Source organism: Pygocentrus nattereri, chromosome 5 (assembly GCF_015220715.1).
Source record: "Pygocentrus nattereri isolate fPygNat1 chromosome 5, fPygNat1.pri, whole genome shotgun sequence".
In the NCBI taxonomy this organism is placed as follows: domain Eukaryota; kingdom Metazoa; phylum Chordata; class Actinopteri; order Characiformes; family Serrasalmidae; genus Pygocentrus; species Pygocentrus nattereri.
Genome location: NC_051215.1, coordinates 2,886,189 through 2,902,837, shown reverse-complemented (window position 1 = coordinate 2,902,837; position 16,649 = coordinate 2,886,189). Strand labels below are relative to the sequence as shown.

General features: G+C 43.4%; 1 protein-coding gene across 2 annotated transcripts in view; it reads left to right on the top strand.

Moving 5' to 3' along the window:
* The window catches only part of pdss2 (prenyl (decaprenyl) diphosphate synthase, subunit 2), a 72,700-nt gene that overhangs the window by 44,343 nt on the left and 11,708 nt on the right, over positions 1 to 16,649 (top strand). For both annotated transcript variants that reach the window (XM_017718241.2, XM_017718240.2), the window contains 2 exons: positions 11,535 to 11,609; positions 16,138 to 16,299. In XM_017718241.2, coding sequence (XP_017573730.1) covers positions 11,535 to 11,609; positions 16,138 to 16,299 — 237 coding nt within the window. The remainder of the gene's footprint in view (positions 1 to 11,534; positions 11,610 to 16,137; positions 16,300 to 16,649) is intronic.

The window sequence follows — 16,649 nt, the reverse complement described above, 5'->3', positions numbered from 1 at the left end:
GGTTATAAGTCTCAATATGTAGAAATATACATAAATAATCATTAAGTTATGTTTTGCCCACATTGCACAGCTCTAATTCTCTCACGCTTTTACACACACACACACGTGAACATACACACTCTGTGTTGGGCAGCAGGCAGTATGCTGACAGGTTCTGTCACCAAGTGGGGCTGTAGAATGTGCCTCTCCCCGTGGATGAAAATAACCCCGTTTCCCTCTGCTTTGCTTTAGCCGTAACTATACAACACAAACACACGCACACAGATATCAATGCGAAGGGTCAGTCTCGGGTCAGAGAGAGAACCAGAAAGCCCTGAGCTGCTTCTGCTTGTGTGTTGTAACCAAGTGTGTGTTATTAGCAGGGTTGTCACTGTTAACAGTGGAGCTGTGACGATGCCAGAATTTTCACACCGATACCAAGTGTGTGCTCATCAGTGTCTTAAAGCCAGATGTTTATTAGTTTGAAAACACAAAATAAGTACTTTACAGCGTAATTAACGTGTCTGTTTTAATTCCTCCGTTTTTTTAAACACGGGAACTACAAGCCTGATGTTGCTAGCAAGCCCTAGAAGTCAGTAGTCACCCGAATCTTTTCTATAAGGACTTCCCCAAAACGTCTCTCAAACGACTATTACTGCAAATGAATAGAAGCTAGACTGCCTGCCTAAATCTTCACGTGCATCAAACCCTTTGTAGTTCTACAGTTACAGACTGTAGTCCATCTGTTTCTCTGATACTCTGTTACCCTGTTCTTCAGTGGGCAGGACCCCCATGGACCCTCACAGGTCTGTGTTGTGCTGGTCTGAGTGGATCAGACACAGCAGAGCTGCTGGAGTATTTAAACACCTCAGTGTCGCTGCTGGACTGAGAATAGTCCACCAACCAAAAATATCCAGCCAACAGCATCCTGTGACCACTGATGAAGGACTAGAGGATGACCCACGCAAACTGTGCAGCAGCAGATGAGCTGTCGTCTCTGACTTTACATCTACAAGGTGGACCGACAAGGTAGGAGTGTCTAATAGAGTGGACAGTGAGTGGACACCGTGTTTAAAAACTCCAGCAGCACTGCTGTGTCTGATCTACACGTACCAGCACGTCAGTGTTACTGCGGTGCTGAGAATGACCCACCACCCAAACAGTACCTGCTCTGTGAGGGTCCATGGGGGTCCTGACCACTGAAGAACAGGGTAACAGAGTATCAGAGAAACAGATGGACTACAGTCTGTAACTGTAGAACTACAGAGAGCAGCTATACGGTCAGTGGAGCTGATAAAGTGGACAGTGAGCCTATAAAAATACATACATATAGTTTCATGTCCGCATTTGAACACATCATTTCTGAACTCTGAGATGTGCAGATTCCGGCGTCGCTGAGGAACCGTTCTGTCGCTCTGCTTGCGATTGAATTTTACACCTTGTAGACTGAACTCGCAGCGAGGCTTCATTTTTTCTTGGTTTACAGCGATGATATCACTCCAGTTAGATGTTATGTTTCAAATGTGCAGAAACATTAGCCTCTCACTGAGTCTCTCTCCCCGTCCCAGAGCTCTGTGGAGGAAACCGAGGGCCAAATTCCCCCCGAAAAAGCGGTGTGACTAACTCCACGGCCATCCGTGCTGATTGTGGCTTCGCCTGCGGCTGATTGGCTGAGACGCTCTGCATTCGGGAGACTTCGCTCAGTTCTGCTCAGCAGCACTTTAAGGTCTCGAACTGAAGGAACGGTTTGGTGAAATTTTATATGCGTTCAGTCAGCCGAGACGTTTGGTGTCTAAAGTTTGCTTCTTCAGCGGTTGGATGGCTGTTACTCTGGCTTTTAGCTGTGCAACTTACAATTACTATAGATAGTATGTTAGAAATCATACTAATTTGTGGAGTATAAGCCTCCGGTACTCACTACATTAGGCTCATAACTCCGGTATAAAACTGAAGAAGCAGACTTCACACCAAACCTGCCCCGACTGGTTGACATTTGGGACAAGGCCGCGTTCACTTTTGCTCATTTTTGCGCGTTATTGTGGGTGGAGATTCTTGCAGGTGTTAATATCATTCAAGCATAACAGCTTGTGAGTGAGAACTGCTGCTCCTTTTTCACAGAAGAATAAAAAAAAAAAAGAAAAGAAAAAGACGTGTATAATGTTTAATCAACTCAGCCGCTGTAATGTCGTGTCTTTACGGAGGGATTGTACATCTTTGAATGTGCATTGATTACAGTGATTGTTTTATCCTCTTAAAATCAACATGCCTGAAGCCCCGCCCACGCCGTATTCTATTGGCTGATGCATGGACACGTCAATCCCCGCTAGAGGTGTCAAATTCAGGTCCAGAAAGTAAAAGTCCTTCCCAGGATTTTGTTCCAACAGGCTGGACAGCTCTACTGGTGGTGGGATCGAACTAGAGAAGCCAGCCTGTTGGAACAAAATCCTGGGAAGGACTTTTACTTTCTGGACCTGAATTTGACACCTCTGAATTCCCCGCGCGGTCACTCAGGGTGCGACAGCAGCCCAGAGCATATATATTAATATATGCACTGCTGTCGGAACAAAATCTCGTATCTCCAAAATAAGAACTTCACAGGAGCAGGAAAAAACCCACTTTACTTTTAATGTAAGTCTATGGAACCAGAATTACTTCCAAGTCATTTTAGGCCGTTTCTTTTGGTCCATTCATCATGAAATTTACGCACAATGTAAAGGGCAACAGGCGTTTTCAGATTATGTCAAAAACTGAAAAATGACAAAAATGGAGATACGAGGTTTTATTTTATTTATAGGTGTGTGTGTGTGTGTGTGTGTGTGTGTGTGTGTGTGTGTGTGTGTGTGTCTGTGTGTGTACATATAACGGTCACATCCATTAAACAGAAGCAGTCAGTTTTATTAAGCAGTCAGGATGTGTCAAAAGCAAACAGTTGACCCCCCTCCAAACGTTAAAGGGGGACACATCTTCCCTCCTTACCTCTGTAAATCTACACCTGCAGTGTCTGTCTGTCAGTCAACAGACATGCAGGACGTTCAAAGGCAAAATAGCACCTAAAGAAAACTTCATTTTTTCAGATTTTCCACTATTTTATCATCATCTAGAGAGACTTACTGAGTCAGAGCTGCTCACAGTGGTGGTGATAGGAACCAGACATCCACCTACATGGTTATGAATTCACTGCCTGAAACATTGTTTTATGATGTTTTGCTGAATTATTGACGTAAAATGTATTTTTTTAATGCGCTTGTGGTGGTACATGAAGGTACACGCAGGTCATGAAGTAAAATATAGCCGGAGACATCACAGCGTCTGAGATTTTTGGCTCTCAGCAGTAAATTGTAAGCATATGAGTAGATCATAAAACACATTATGTTAATTTGAGGGGAACTTTTCCAAAAATATATAATAAATAAAATAAAAAATGACATTTATTTCACACAGTTACTGAACAGTCTGCCTTACGATTTGGTCACGTAAATTCAGATGGACAAACCCTGAAGAATGAGAGGCTGAATACTGACAGAAACTATAACAGTAATAATAAAATATTATATTGCTCATCACAGGTACATGAGCATTCATAACTAGCCTTATGTGAGTGTGGTTGAGACCTGTAAAGTCCTTAAGGCAGAATATAAGTCATGAAATCATAACTCGTTCTAATTTTACACGGACATACAGCACTGTGTGAAAGTCTTTGGCACCCAAGACACGTTTTCAAAATCGATTTATTTGTGTAGTTTGTGTTTATTTGATATGTATAATATTGTTGCTGTCGGAAACAAAACCTCGTATCTCCATTTTTTTTCAGTTTTTGATATAATTTGAAACCTGACCTTCACATTTTGTGTGAATTTCATGATGAATGGACCAAAAAAAAATTACCCAAAAATGACTTGGAAAGACGTCTGGTTCCATTGACTTACATTAAAAGTACAGTATGTTTTGTATGTAAATTTACATTGTATGTAAATTGAATGACAAATAGACTGAAAGAAAAGCTCGAAATTCCTTGGAAAAATTCCTGGTTCCATTGACGTCCATTAGAAGTACAGTTGTTTTTTCCTTCTCCTGTAAAGTGACCATTTTGGAGATATGAGATTTTCTTCCGACAACAGCGAGATATATAACTAGTGATTATCTGGATGTTGGTGTGTGTGTTTACCCATCTCCAAGCCTCTCCTCCTCGAGGAAGTCCAGTATTATATGTAGTTATAAAGCAGCTCCTGGTTTGACCAATCAGTGCTCAGTAAATTGAGCTCATGATGTCATTGATGATATTAACGAGTCTCTGTGAAGGTGTCCAGGAAAAATATGGACCCGAGAAATTCTTGTTACTGTTTATTGTTTTTCTGTTTATTTGAATTATGAATACGACTTTATTCTAATGTATATTGTGATAAACTCACTGCTGAGGTCAATTCTCAGTACTGTACTTGCGAGTGAAACATGGTAATGTAATTTATGTTTAATATTTAACCATATACCAGTAATTTATGGTGCACGCTGACATCATCAGACATCAGATGTTTTAGATGCAGGACTAAAGTCATTAAATTATGATCGAAGAAAACAAGAAGGTCTTTTTAAATCATTTGATTTGCTGAATATTAGCCGATACGTGAACTGACGAGGCCAAAATATCTGCTTTGATTTCAGATCTGCTTTAAATAGGGGGCTTTGGTGGTCTTACCTGTTTGTCGCGGCCAAATTCTTACTGTCTCTCACAGCTGTGTGGGCTGTGGGGAGAGTGGAGAGTGCAGTGAAAACTCTAACAGGAGAAAGGGTGTCCTTATGAGGGCTCCTGAGCTCCCCCTGCTGTTAGAGGTGGACGAGGCATCGCTGAAGAAAAGGGGCTGCTGCTTTTTAATTACACAGCCCTTATAAACGGGTTATGAGCGGTTTAAAGTCATTTAAGAATGGCCGTTAAAGGGGAGCTCCATCGATTTTTAAACATTTTCTGAATAACGAAATGTTTAAGATGTAAACAGAGCCGTTCAGAGCGGTTTGGTGTGAAACGCTCCGTTCTAGAGAAACCAAGTCTGAACTGCTCACAGTGGTGGTGATAGGAACCAGACGTCCACCTCTAAAAGCTCCCTCACAGACAGTTATTACAAGGTTATGAATTCACTGCCTGAAACATTGATTTATGAAGTTTTGCTGAATTGTTGACCTAAAACATGTCAAATGATGCAATTGTGGTGGTACATGAAGGTACACGCAGGTTGTGAAGCAAAATATAGCCAAAGACGTCATAATCTTTTCAGATTTATCACACTTTTATATAAAAACATTACAGGTTTGGTAAAATAAAGAAGTCTCTGCAGTGATTTCACATCAAACCACTCTGACTGGCTCACATCTGAACCACTGAACTGTGCAGAAATTTAGAAAAATCAGTGGAATTCCTCTTTAATTAGATCATAAACCTTAAAATCATTATTCCAAAGTTCTGACACAAAAAAGGGCAACTGTGAGCTGTTACACCTGATGAATACAATTATCTGATAAAACCGACTGCTGGAGAAAACAACCAGCAAGATCTGAGCTTTAACAGTGTAGATGAGTGCGAGATCACTATTTGGCAAGCAACAGGTCACTGTTGATCTTTTTATTTGCACTTATTAGTGACTCTAAACCCAATTAATAGCCATTAATTAACGGATTAACTTAAACCATCCACGAAGGCTTGATGAGCTGTCTTATTGTAAAGTGTACTGGAAAAGGCTGGTTGCTTTTACTGACAATGAGTGCCTTTACATGCACTTAATAATCCGATTATAATCGGATTTCTGCAGTTATCTGATTACTGTCGGACTCCTGTAGACCTGGAGTTTCCCCGTTATCTGATTACTGTCTGACTCATGTAGACCTGGAGTTTCCCCGTTATCTGATTACTGTCTGATTAATGTAGACCTGGAGTTTCCCCATTATCTGATTACTGTCTGACTCATGTAGACCTGGAGTTTCCCCGTTATCTGATTACTGTGACTCATGTAGACCTGGAGTTTCCCCGTTATCTGATTACTGTCTGACTCATGTAGACCTGGAGTTTCCCCATTATCTGATTACTGTCTGACTCCTGTAGACCTGGAGTTTCCCCGTTATCTGATTACTGTGACTCATGTAGACCTGGAGTTTCCCCGTTATCTGATTACTGTCTGACTCATGTAGACCTGGAGTTTCCCCGTTATCTGATTACTGTCTGACTCCTGTAGACCTGGAGTTTCCCCGTTATCTGATTACTGTCTGACTCATGTAGACCTGGAGCTTCCCCGTTATCTGATTACTGTCTGACTCATGTAGACCTGGAGTTTCCCCGTTATCTGATTACTGTCTGACTCCTGTAGACCTGGAGTTTCCCCATTATCTGATTACTGTCTGACTCCTGTAGACCTGGAGTTTCCCCGTTATCTGATTACTGTCTGACTCCTGTAGACCTGGAGTTTCCCCGTTATCTGATTACTGTCTGACTCCTGTAGACCTGGAGTTTCCCCATTATCTGATTACTGTCTGACTCATGTAGACCTGGAGTTTCCCCGTTATCTGATTACTGTCTGACTCCTGTAGACCTGGAGCTTCCCCGTTATCTGATTACTGTCTGACTCCTGTAGACCTGGAGTTTCCCCGTTATCTGATTACTGTCTGACTCCTGTAGACCTGGAGTTTCCCCGTTATCTGATTACTGTCTGACTCATGTAGACCTGGAGTTTCCCCGTTATCTGATTACTGTCTGACTCATGTAGACCTGGAGTTTCCTCATTATCTGATTACTGTCTGACTCATGTAGACCTGGAGTTTCCCCATTATCTGATTACTGTCTGACTCATGTAGACCTGGAGCTTCCCCGTTATCTGATTACTGTCTGACTCCTGTAGACCTGGAGTTTCCCCATTATCTGATTACTGTCTGACTCCTGTAGACCTGGAGTTTCCCCATTATCTGATTACTGTCTGACTCCTGTAGACCTGGAGTTTCCCCGTTATCTGATTACTGTCTGACTCCTGTAGACCCGGAGTTTCCCCATTATCTGATTACTGTCTGATTAATGTAGACCTGGAGTTTCCCCGTTATCTGATTACTGTCTGACTCATGTAGACCTGGAGTTTCCCCGTTATCTGATTACTGTCTGACTCCTGTAGACCTGGAGTTTCCTCACTATCTGATTACTGTCTGACTCGTGTAGACCTGGAGTTTCCTCACTATCTGATTACTCAAGTGCATGTAAACGTGTTGATCAGATTACTGACACAATCTGATTTTTTGTAGTTTTCGGATAATAAATCGGAGTTCTGAGCCTGTTAATAAGTGTTTCCTTACTTTTTAACTGATTAACAGGCCTTTAACCTCTTATGCTTGTACATATATTTTGGTTTGTCCATCTGAATTTCGTGACCAAACCGTAAGGCAGATTATTCAGTGACTGCATGAAATAAATGTACATTTTTGTTTGTTTATTTGTTTATTTATTTATTTTATAAAATCTCCCTCAGAGTAACAGAACGTGTGTTTTATGATTTAGGCATATCACTACACGCTCACAATTTACTGCTGAGAGACAAAAATCTCGGCCGCTCTTTGTGTTGTTCTCTAAAAGTGATGTTTCCAGAGCAGATCACTGAAGAGACGCCGTCTGTTTATAGTTTAGAGCCCAGATTTGGGGAAAAACGGGTCGACTTTCAGTAGAAAAACAAAGTTCAGCTTCTTTTATTATAAGGGTTTAAAATGACGTCACCGTCTATTAGACTGGAGAGAAGAGCTACAGCCTCACACGACGCCCAGCTTCTGAATGGAGCTTATGGAATATGAACGTTATGGAGAACATGACCGAGTGCGGTTTGGAGCCACCGGTGGTCCCGAGGAGTTTAAAAGGTTAACAATCGGAATAACGTTTTAAAACCAGGATTGAGATCCTGTCTCCTCGTGGATCAGGCCCTGGCCGGTTTGGACCATCTGGATGTGCTAGCTGGTCATTTCTCCTGTAATCCAGCACCGTTTATCTGGTATCAGCACAGTTTATGTGAGCAGATCTGGTTCACGGTCCACTTTCAGCAGAAAAGAAACTTCTTAAGCTTCATTCGCTCAAAAGCAGCGGCACAGCGGAAAACCCCGCAGTGTTTACACACGAGTGGCTGCACACGCACAGGCACGGCAGGGAGTGAAGATCGCCGCCGCGTTTGTTGTGTGAAACTCAACCTGTTGTGCCGTCGGCCGTGATGATAACAGATCCTGCCTGGTGACGGACGCTGACAGAGCGTCCGGCTGTTTGAGCCCATCTAGTCCTGGCTCTAATCCTTGAAGGCCTGGTGTTATTATTTTGTTTGAGTTTCCTTACAGTTGTGTGGAAAAGTTTGTGCGCCCCGGTCAAATTCCTTGTTGTTGTCGATTTTTTAAATAAGGGAACACGTCGTCTACAGAGACACACATCTGCACATTTTAATGCACAACTACTGTTTATTTGCTGAATTTAACCAAAATTTTAAAAAACATGAAACTTAGGGCTCATTTTATGTTTTATTTTTTTATATTCATAACAAAGAAATTGTGCACTAAAAATGGCAGGAAAATGGCACGTTTGGGTGCAGAGGGTGTATTAACTTTTAAATTAAAATTATTTTAACAAAAGCACATTTTATTGGAGAGCTTATTGTCTAGTCCTGTGGGGCAGTTGTGGGCTGGTGGTTTAGGGAACCAGCCCTGTGACTGGGAAGGTCATCGCTTCGATCCCCTGAGCCCTTGTGCCCTTGGGTGCCCTTGAGCAAGACACCTAACTCCCAACTGCTCCCCGGGGGTTGCGGACAGGGCTGCCCACCAGTCCGGGCAAGTGTGTTCACTGCCCCCTAGTGTGTGTGTTCACTAGTGTGTGTGTGGCTGTTTCACTGTGTTTCACTAATTTCCTAAGTGACTAATAAGGGTCACTTAATCTAAAGAACAAGAGAAAAGAGGGCAGCGCAGTGCACGTCACGTTTTTCAGGCTTCAGAAGAAACGCAGTGTGAACCACAGCTAATGTGGACATCTGGCCTGGCGATGTTCAGAAAAGGAGTTGGACGGGGGGAAGAACGTTCTAGAAAAGTGGCAGAAGTCTAAAGCGCCTAGTTTTCGAGTTTCTTGGTCCTGGCTTGGCATTCTAGGGTTGCTGTTACTCTGGGCCGAGCGCTCCGGCCTGCGCGAGTGAAGCGTAGTGCCGTTAGCATTTGAGCTTAGCATTAAGGCTTGCGTGAGGCCATTAGCGACGCGAAATCGGTGAAGCTAGCTCTGCGGCTAAGTGCTTTTTTCATCAGCCGAGTGATCTGCGATGTGTATTATGTGGCCTTGAGTGGGGTCCTGGCTTGGTAGGCTCTCTGTGTGTGTGTGTGTGTGTGTGTGTGTGTGTGTGTGTGTGAGCGAGTGAGTGGGATCCTGGCTCGGCACTAGCATAAACGGTAAACTAATCCCAGCCAGGTCTTCTCCTCTTTCCTCCCCTCACAGACCTGTCGGCGAAACGCGACACCGGCTGGATTTGGGAATGAGACGAGGACGAGGGAGGGGGGCTTATCTGATACTTTCCAAAAAAAGCCCCCCCTCTCCACCTCACGCACACACATTAGCCCCCCCTCCCAACACGTACCGACCGTTTTGAGGCGGCACATCTGGTAACACTGTAGGGGCATTGTCCTTTTTGGGCTTTGGTTGAAGGAGTCGAGTTGCCTCAATATTTCCTCAAGGATCCGATTACTCAGAGGGCAGAGAGAGGGAGAGAGAGAGGGAGAGGATAGGTGGAGAGTAAGGAAAAAAGTGGGAGAAAGTTGGAGAGAAACAGAGCCATGTAACTGAATATGAAATATGAAAAAAGGGAAAAAAAACGAATGTCTGGACTTAATGAAGCGGCACATGATCCATTCCTCTTTCCCCCGTCGTTCGGAGACGTGCGCCTCAACAGACGAGTCTTTCAGGAGAGGAGGGAAAAAAAGAGGAGTGATAGAGCGAGTGAGGGAGAAGTGCAGGGCTGGCAGAAGTCAGCGAGAGATGCAGGAAAGATGGAGTGACACAGAGACTCGGCTGTCCGCGCGAAAGTGCAGCTGTTGAGTGATTTAGCCCTCAAGTGGGTTTGAGCAGTGCCCCCTATAGGAGTGGGTCTGCTAGTACATCTGTGCTCTCGCTGTGTCCAGTGCAGAGCCTGGAGAGGCCACTTGGGGGGAAAATTCACAGACGTCATTTGGGGGCATTTTTGATTCTATTCCTTGGTTTAGTTGCTGCTTCAATTTATATACACACAAATATATTAAACATTGTATTCAAAACATGTTAATTTTTCAGCTTTCTTTACATGTAGGGACTAACTGGTATGTTTTAAACACTTTTTCATGCTTCATCAAACTTTTTTGTTATTTCAGAAAAGTGGAAAGTTCAGTTTTCTGTGCTATGGGCCCTTTAATGTCCAGAATACCTCATCTTTGAAAATCTATAAGTAGATAATTGCAGATTACTTTACCATTTTTTACTTCTTTTATTCAGTTGTTCAATTTTCAACTTCTTGTTGTTCCTAAAATGCTTAACATTGTGAATAAACCATCAGTTTGTGTCTTTGTATCGACAGCAATTCAGTCTCCACCAGCGGTGTCCAGTCTTATCTGCAAAGGGCTGGTGTGGCTGCAGGTTTGCATTCCAAACACGCTGGAGCTCACCTGATTCCGCTTCTTTAATCAGGTGGTCTTCAAACGACGGATCCTGTGACCTTCTGCTTGGCTGTAATGAAAGCCTGCAGCCACGCCGGCCCTTTGCGGATAAGCTTGGACACCCCTGATCGAAGTCTAAGTTATTATTAAATGACGGTGACTCGTACGACTATTGATGTTTAATGCTTAATATGTTGAGTTGTTTCAATCTGGCATATTTTTATGTGCCAAAAACTCTTATAATTCATCTTTAAAGGAATTTTTTAACATCTCTTTCTCTTTTGTATTAAACAGGCTACTTCGTTACTGGGCCTTTAAGATTGTTGTATGTAAATGAGCTCTGTTCTGATTGGCTGCCGTGTGTTGTGCCTCATTCCTATAGCAGTCAGAGCTGAAACACTCCTTATAGGTGTTTATAAGTGTTTCAGTGGAAATATAAATGTGACCTCACAAAAATCTCAAATGAAAAATGTGCTGGTTTCTGTATATCGACGGTATGGACTGGCACGTGGAGGCACGTTGTGAAGCTGACGTACTGCCTCAATCAGTTTTCCTTGATGTGGATCCTTAAAAAAAAAACAATTTGGAAAGCTTGGCGTCGGGAAACTTCCGAGGACAGGCTTTCGGTTCTGGCTTTGAGGATGTGCGTGTGTGTCCGTCTGCCAGGTGTCAGAAGCCTCGTTAACACCTCAGCTCTCTGGACACTAAAGTATTTTGACTGTCCATCTGCTTAATAAAGGCATATTGGTCACTCTATCTCCCCCCACTGATTCATGCTAATCTCAGCTGACCCTAGCTGGCTCTGAACCTGCCCCATGCTAACGTTAGCCCAGGCCGTCTGGACCGTGCTGCGCTGACGTCAGCCTGAAGCTCTAAACCGCACCTGTGTTATTTTTTAGGTGGTGGAGCTGATCTCCAGCGCCATCGGAGACCTGGTGCAGGGCGTCTACCACGAGAACTCCAGCTCCACTGAGGTAAGAACATAAGCAGCCTGCTGCAGTTCCAGCTCCTCCCCAGCAGGAGGAAGAAAAAGGAATTACAGTGTTTTCCCCTTTTTCTCCATCTATAATTGACCAGTGAAGACATGTGTGCTCCTTTAGCTTTGCTCTGGAGCAGGGGTCTCAAACTACCTGGGCTGTTAGTCAGGTGGTCCTCTCTAAAAGTGGCCTAGGAAAAAATACAAGGAAAACGGTGTCCCAACAGATTTACGCATCTAAGCTTAGTATTTAAGCCCATTTATCTTGTATCCATATATCATTAGAACAGTGGTCGCAACCCCAAATGTTAAGAAGAGCCGTTTTGGACCTTTCGATGAAAATCAAACCACCTTGGGAGCCACGTTTTATGTCCATTTTACCATCTTGGCTGTAAATGTGTCTCAGTGGGTACTAATGTGGTGTAGCCTGACAAGTGTAATGTAAATGAAATGACTTGCTTTGCTCTGCTTTGAGCTGCAACTCGGCTTGAGCCGCTTTTCTCGCATCTCCAGCAGGAAACTTTTCCACAAAAGTAGAACAGGTTCTTGAAAAATGTCTCAGTGTTTGATATTTTATGAGGCTGAAGTCGCTTCTCATTCACCAGCTTCTTGTGCGTCATTTAAGGTGGAACGGGAACATTCAAAGGAGGAGCTGGCGAATGAGAAGCGACTTCAGCTTTGTGACGTTTCAGTGTTTGGCAGTTTCTCGTTGGAGTGACTATAAACACAAATAAGTCCATTAGTCTCCAAACTATCGATGTCCGTCTTAAATCTCTCTCTTTGCCGGTTTGTAGCTACTAGCTGGGCGAGACTGTTGTCTGTGTTGCTATGGTGACCAGCCGTCTGGGCTGATCTTCAGGGTTAAAGGGTGAATCAGCAGTTCTACATTAACTCCAGCGTTTAAGACCATTTACTGTGTTGAAGGATCAGCAGAGCTTTATTTTACTGTAGAGGAGGATTATTTTATTATTACCTACTGATCTGATTCAGCTGTGGAGCCGCGACAGGGCAGTGAAAGAGCGCCATGTGGCTCCGGAGATGCCTGTTGCCGACCCCTGCCTTAAAACAAATGCAAATAAACATAAATACAGTGAAAAGTATAAAGACTTTCTTCTTTTTAAAGAAGTAGCTGATGTCTTGTGAGTTAATTTGGTTCCAGATTTCTCCTGGACGCCCCGGCCATCACATGGATTTAATCAGCACCCGGTTTAATTTAGCGAAGCACTGAATAGCTAATAATGGGTTTCCTCAAAGAGAAGTTTATAAATGGTTAAGTGATCACGTTAGCATGGGATAAAATCACTGCTTACTGTATTAATGTGCATTTATTCTAATATCAGTGGTGCCCAATGCAGAGTGACGGTTGCTCACCTTGTTAGAACACTTGACCCTGCGTCTAAAGATGTGAGGCCGTAACCTTGGTCAGACAGAGGTCAGTGACACCCACACATCTGTAGGTAAACACACTTCTCACGTTACACGCGTGCGTGAATGAGATGCTCCACATCGCAGCAGTGGATGGATGTCGTCTCCTCTTTCAGTCCGCAGCCATGTACCGAAGAGCCGAAGTCAGCCGGACAAACCGCCTGGAGTTTTGGTCAATAATTAATGGTTAAAATTTGAAATGGTTGTTTCTTGTTATTTATGGTGAGCAGACACAACAGAGACCAGCCTACGGTTTAGGTTCCTCCAGGACTGGACGGGGCAGAGCTATTTGAAAGACTTCCAGATATCTAGCTATCTTCTGTTTTCACCCGATTTCCTTAAAAGTTAAAAACAGGTAACTTGCTTTTGCCGTATCTGACCCCGGGGTCGTTCTACAGAAACGTCCACTTTTCTATCTCTCCACAGGTGTCACTGATGTTACTGATCCATCCAAGTGACATTCTGTAATGAAAAATGCATTTTACAAAGTGGCTGCTACTGAGCATCAAACCACACGCTGTCAGTCACGGAACGTCCACTAAAATATGGAATTTAATCCATTTCTGTTCTATTTTTTTCACAGTTATCTCAGAATAAAGTCGGTCACACCAGTGACGTCAGCTTAAAGCTTCATATGAGATCATGAGCTGAATGAGAGAATCTCTGAGAAATGAGAGACACAGTGGACTCACCATGAGCTTTTCTTCAGAGATCCTCAGAAAACAGGTCAAGGGAGGTCGAATGACGTCACCAGGGTGACTTTTATTTCAAAATAAGAGAGTTTTTGTTATGCAGTGACACCAGTGACACGACTGCTGGGGATATATTTTATAATATTTGCCATTTGTTTTCATTGTCATTTAATTTCTGTATTCCATGGTCATGTATAGATTATTGCAGCTAAAATTGCAGGAAAACGTGTTTTACTTCAAATATATGGCCTCAGTCTTCACACACGACTGTGAGGACGAGCTCTTCTGTGGTGCTTGGAGTTCTATATGATCGATTTATAAACCAGTATTGCTAAATTGAGGCGTAAGAAGGTGAAATTATGGTTTAATTTTATAATGTAAATAAATTGTAACCCTAATGTGTTTTTCAAACGTAATATATCTGAAAACGTTGGGACACAAGCCTGGGTACTGCTCATCAGGATATGATTGTGTCAGTCATGTTTCCATGGAAACGGACTTATCGCCCACCTAACGTTGGACTGAGGAGTGGGACGTTAGCTGCCGTCTCTACTTTCAAACTCCTAGGGATGAAAAATGGCAATTTGCACTTCATTCAGATATTTGTGTTGGTCATCCTCTAGTCCTTCATCAGTGGTCACAGGACGCTGCCCACGGGATGCCGTTGGCTGGATATTTGTGGTTGGTGGACTGTTCTCAGTCCAGCAGCGACTCTGAGGTGTTTAAATACTCCAGCAGCACTGCTGTGTCTGATCCACTCAGACCAGCACAACACACACTAACACACCACCACCGCGCTAGTGTTACTGCAGTGCTGAGAATGACCCACCACCCAAATAGGACCTGCTCTGTGAGGGTCCATGGGGGTCCTGACCACTGAAGAACAGGGTAACAGAGTATCAGAGAAACAGATGGACTACAGTCTGTAACTGTAGAACTACAGAGTGCAGCTATACGGTCAGTGGAGCTGATAAACTGGACAATGAGCGCAGAAATGAGGAGGTGGTCAGAACGTTATGGCTGATCTCGGTGTATGTGACACAGGTTGGCACTCAGAAGAACAAGGATGTAGGAGCTTGAAAAGATCTTCAAATTCAACAATTCATCCCGGCTGTGGTCTTCTCTGTGGTTCTTTATGGATGTTAAAACCAGACGCTCAACAGGTGAGATGGGATACATTTGTACTTTGGTTTTGCTGAAGACCTTTTGAGAGAATCTTGGATGGCAAAGAAAATAAACAAATGCACAACGAAATCAAACCTCATCTCTCACTCGGAGCCCAGATAACCAAATTCAAGCGCTTATTGTGGTTTAAAAAATTGGAAAAGACCATTATGCTTGAATAAGCCAAAGGTGGAAGAGCTGCAAGATGGATGGAGGCGTCTTAAACCAGCCTTTCAGACGCCTGAAGACTCAAACAGGAGACGGGACATTCATGAGAACCACTATCCTTAAGGTCGCCAGGAGTCGGCGTCGATTTGACGGCCTTAATAATGGTAATAATCATCTGCCGTGATGTGTTTGTGGCATGTTTGTCAGTGTTTTGAAGTGAAGTGTTATCGCAGTATTGCTGTTTTTGGTCATATTGCCTGCCCCTAATGGCCAGCGAGAGAGAGAGGGAAATGGAGAGAGATGCTTTGGGGTCATGTTTCTCTTCACCCCTTTTAGCAGAGAGGATTCCGAGCAGAGGAACGCATCACTTTTCCTTCTCAAAGGCGGCTCCGGTTACACTCTTTCCCCTGGTCCAGTCCCAGCTTGCTGCTTTGTGCGTTTATTCCCTCTCTCAGCTGAAGGTAACAGGTATCAGTCGTGGAGGAAGTCTAGAACTTTCTGTCCCTCGGCCCCTGATCCTCTCAGTTTCAGCTTATTTTGGCGAGAACGTCTCAGTTTCCCAAAGTTTGATACTTTTTGGGGGGGTGATTTTGTGTTCTCTCTCATTGACTTTGAAACCGAGGTACAGCGTGAGCAGTTGGAGGATTTTCATTCAGGTCTGAGGTCGTTTGACCATTCGGAGGTCACGCCGGTGTAAATTAGCCCTCAGGTTTCAGGTGCTGACCTCAGATCAGGTCGTAAGTGTTGACTGTAACCAGAGCCATGAGCAGTTAGTGGCTGTTAGTTAAAGGCCTCATTAACGGCTCAGGATCAAGTGGTGCTCTCGTAAAGCAGAGAAACACTTCCATTATTGATAGCAGTGGGTTTTTTTATATTAAAAAGAAAAGAATGAACTTTTTCATGCACTTTTATACTAAGTGGGTGACCTAATACTACACGTTTATATGATTTTTCCCTGTTTTTATTGTGTTATGCTGGAATTGCTGGGTATAAATCATGTCATGCTGGACATCACACTTTTAACCGTTACTCTTTCTCTTTCCAATTCTTTTTCTCCTTTTTTTTTTTTTTTTAAAGGAAGGAAGTCTGTCTCTTGCTTCGTGGGAGGACCAGACGTTTCTTTCCCATGGTGCACTGCTGGCGAAGAGTTGCCAGGCAGCGATGGAGCTGGCCAGGCATAACACCGAGGCCCAAATGTTGGCCTACCAATACGGGAAACACCTCGCTCTCGGACACACGGTAACATATACAGGGTTCAACGTTGACTTTTTTCCCAGTCTGTCCGATCAGGCAAGTGGACCAAAGGAATAAAGTTCCAGATTTCTGCCTTTATATCACTTTTTAAAAAATATAACTAAGCTCATGTGCACACATTTCCTCAGGCCCTTGTTAAAACTGATGTAAGCAGCTGTACTGAGTCGAGAGAAAAATCACACCCGAGGCGTTTCTGTGCTTTAAAATAAAGCCTGAAATAACCATTTAAGTCAGAGTTTTCCAGTAGATTGAACCTAACACCACATACATGGTCTGTGTTTAAAATGCTCAAGGCATCACTGGTATTTTGTGAGAAGGCAGTGGTAGTGAGTGAA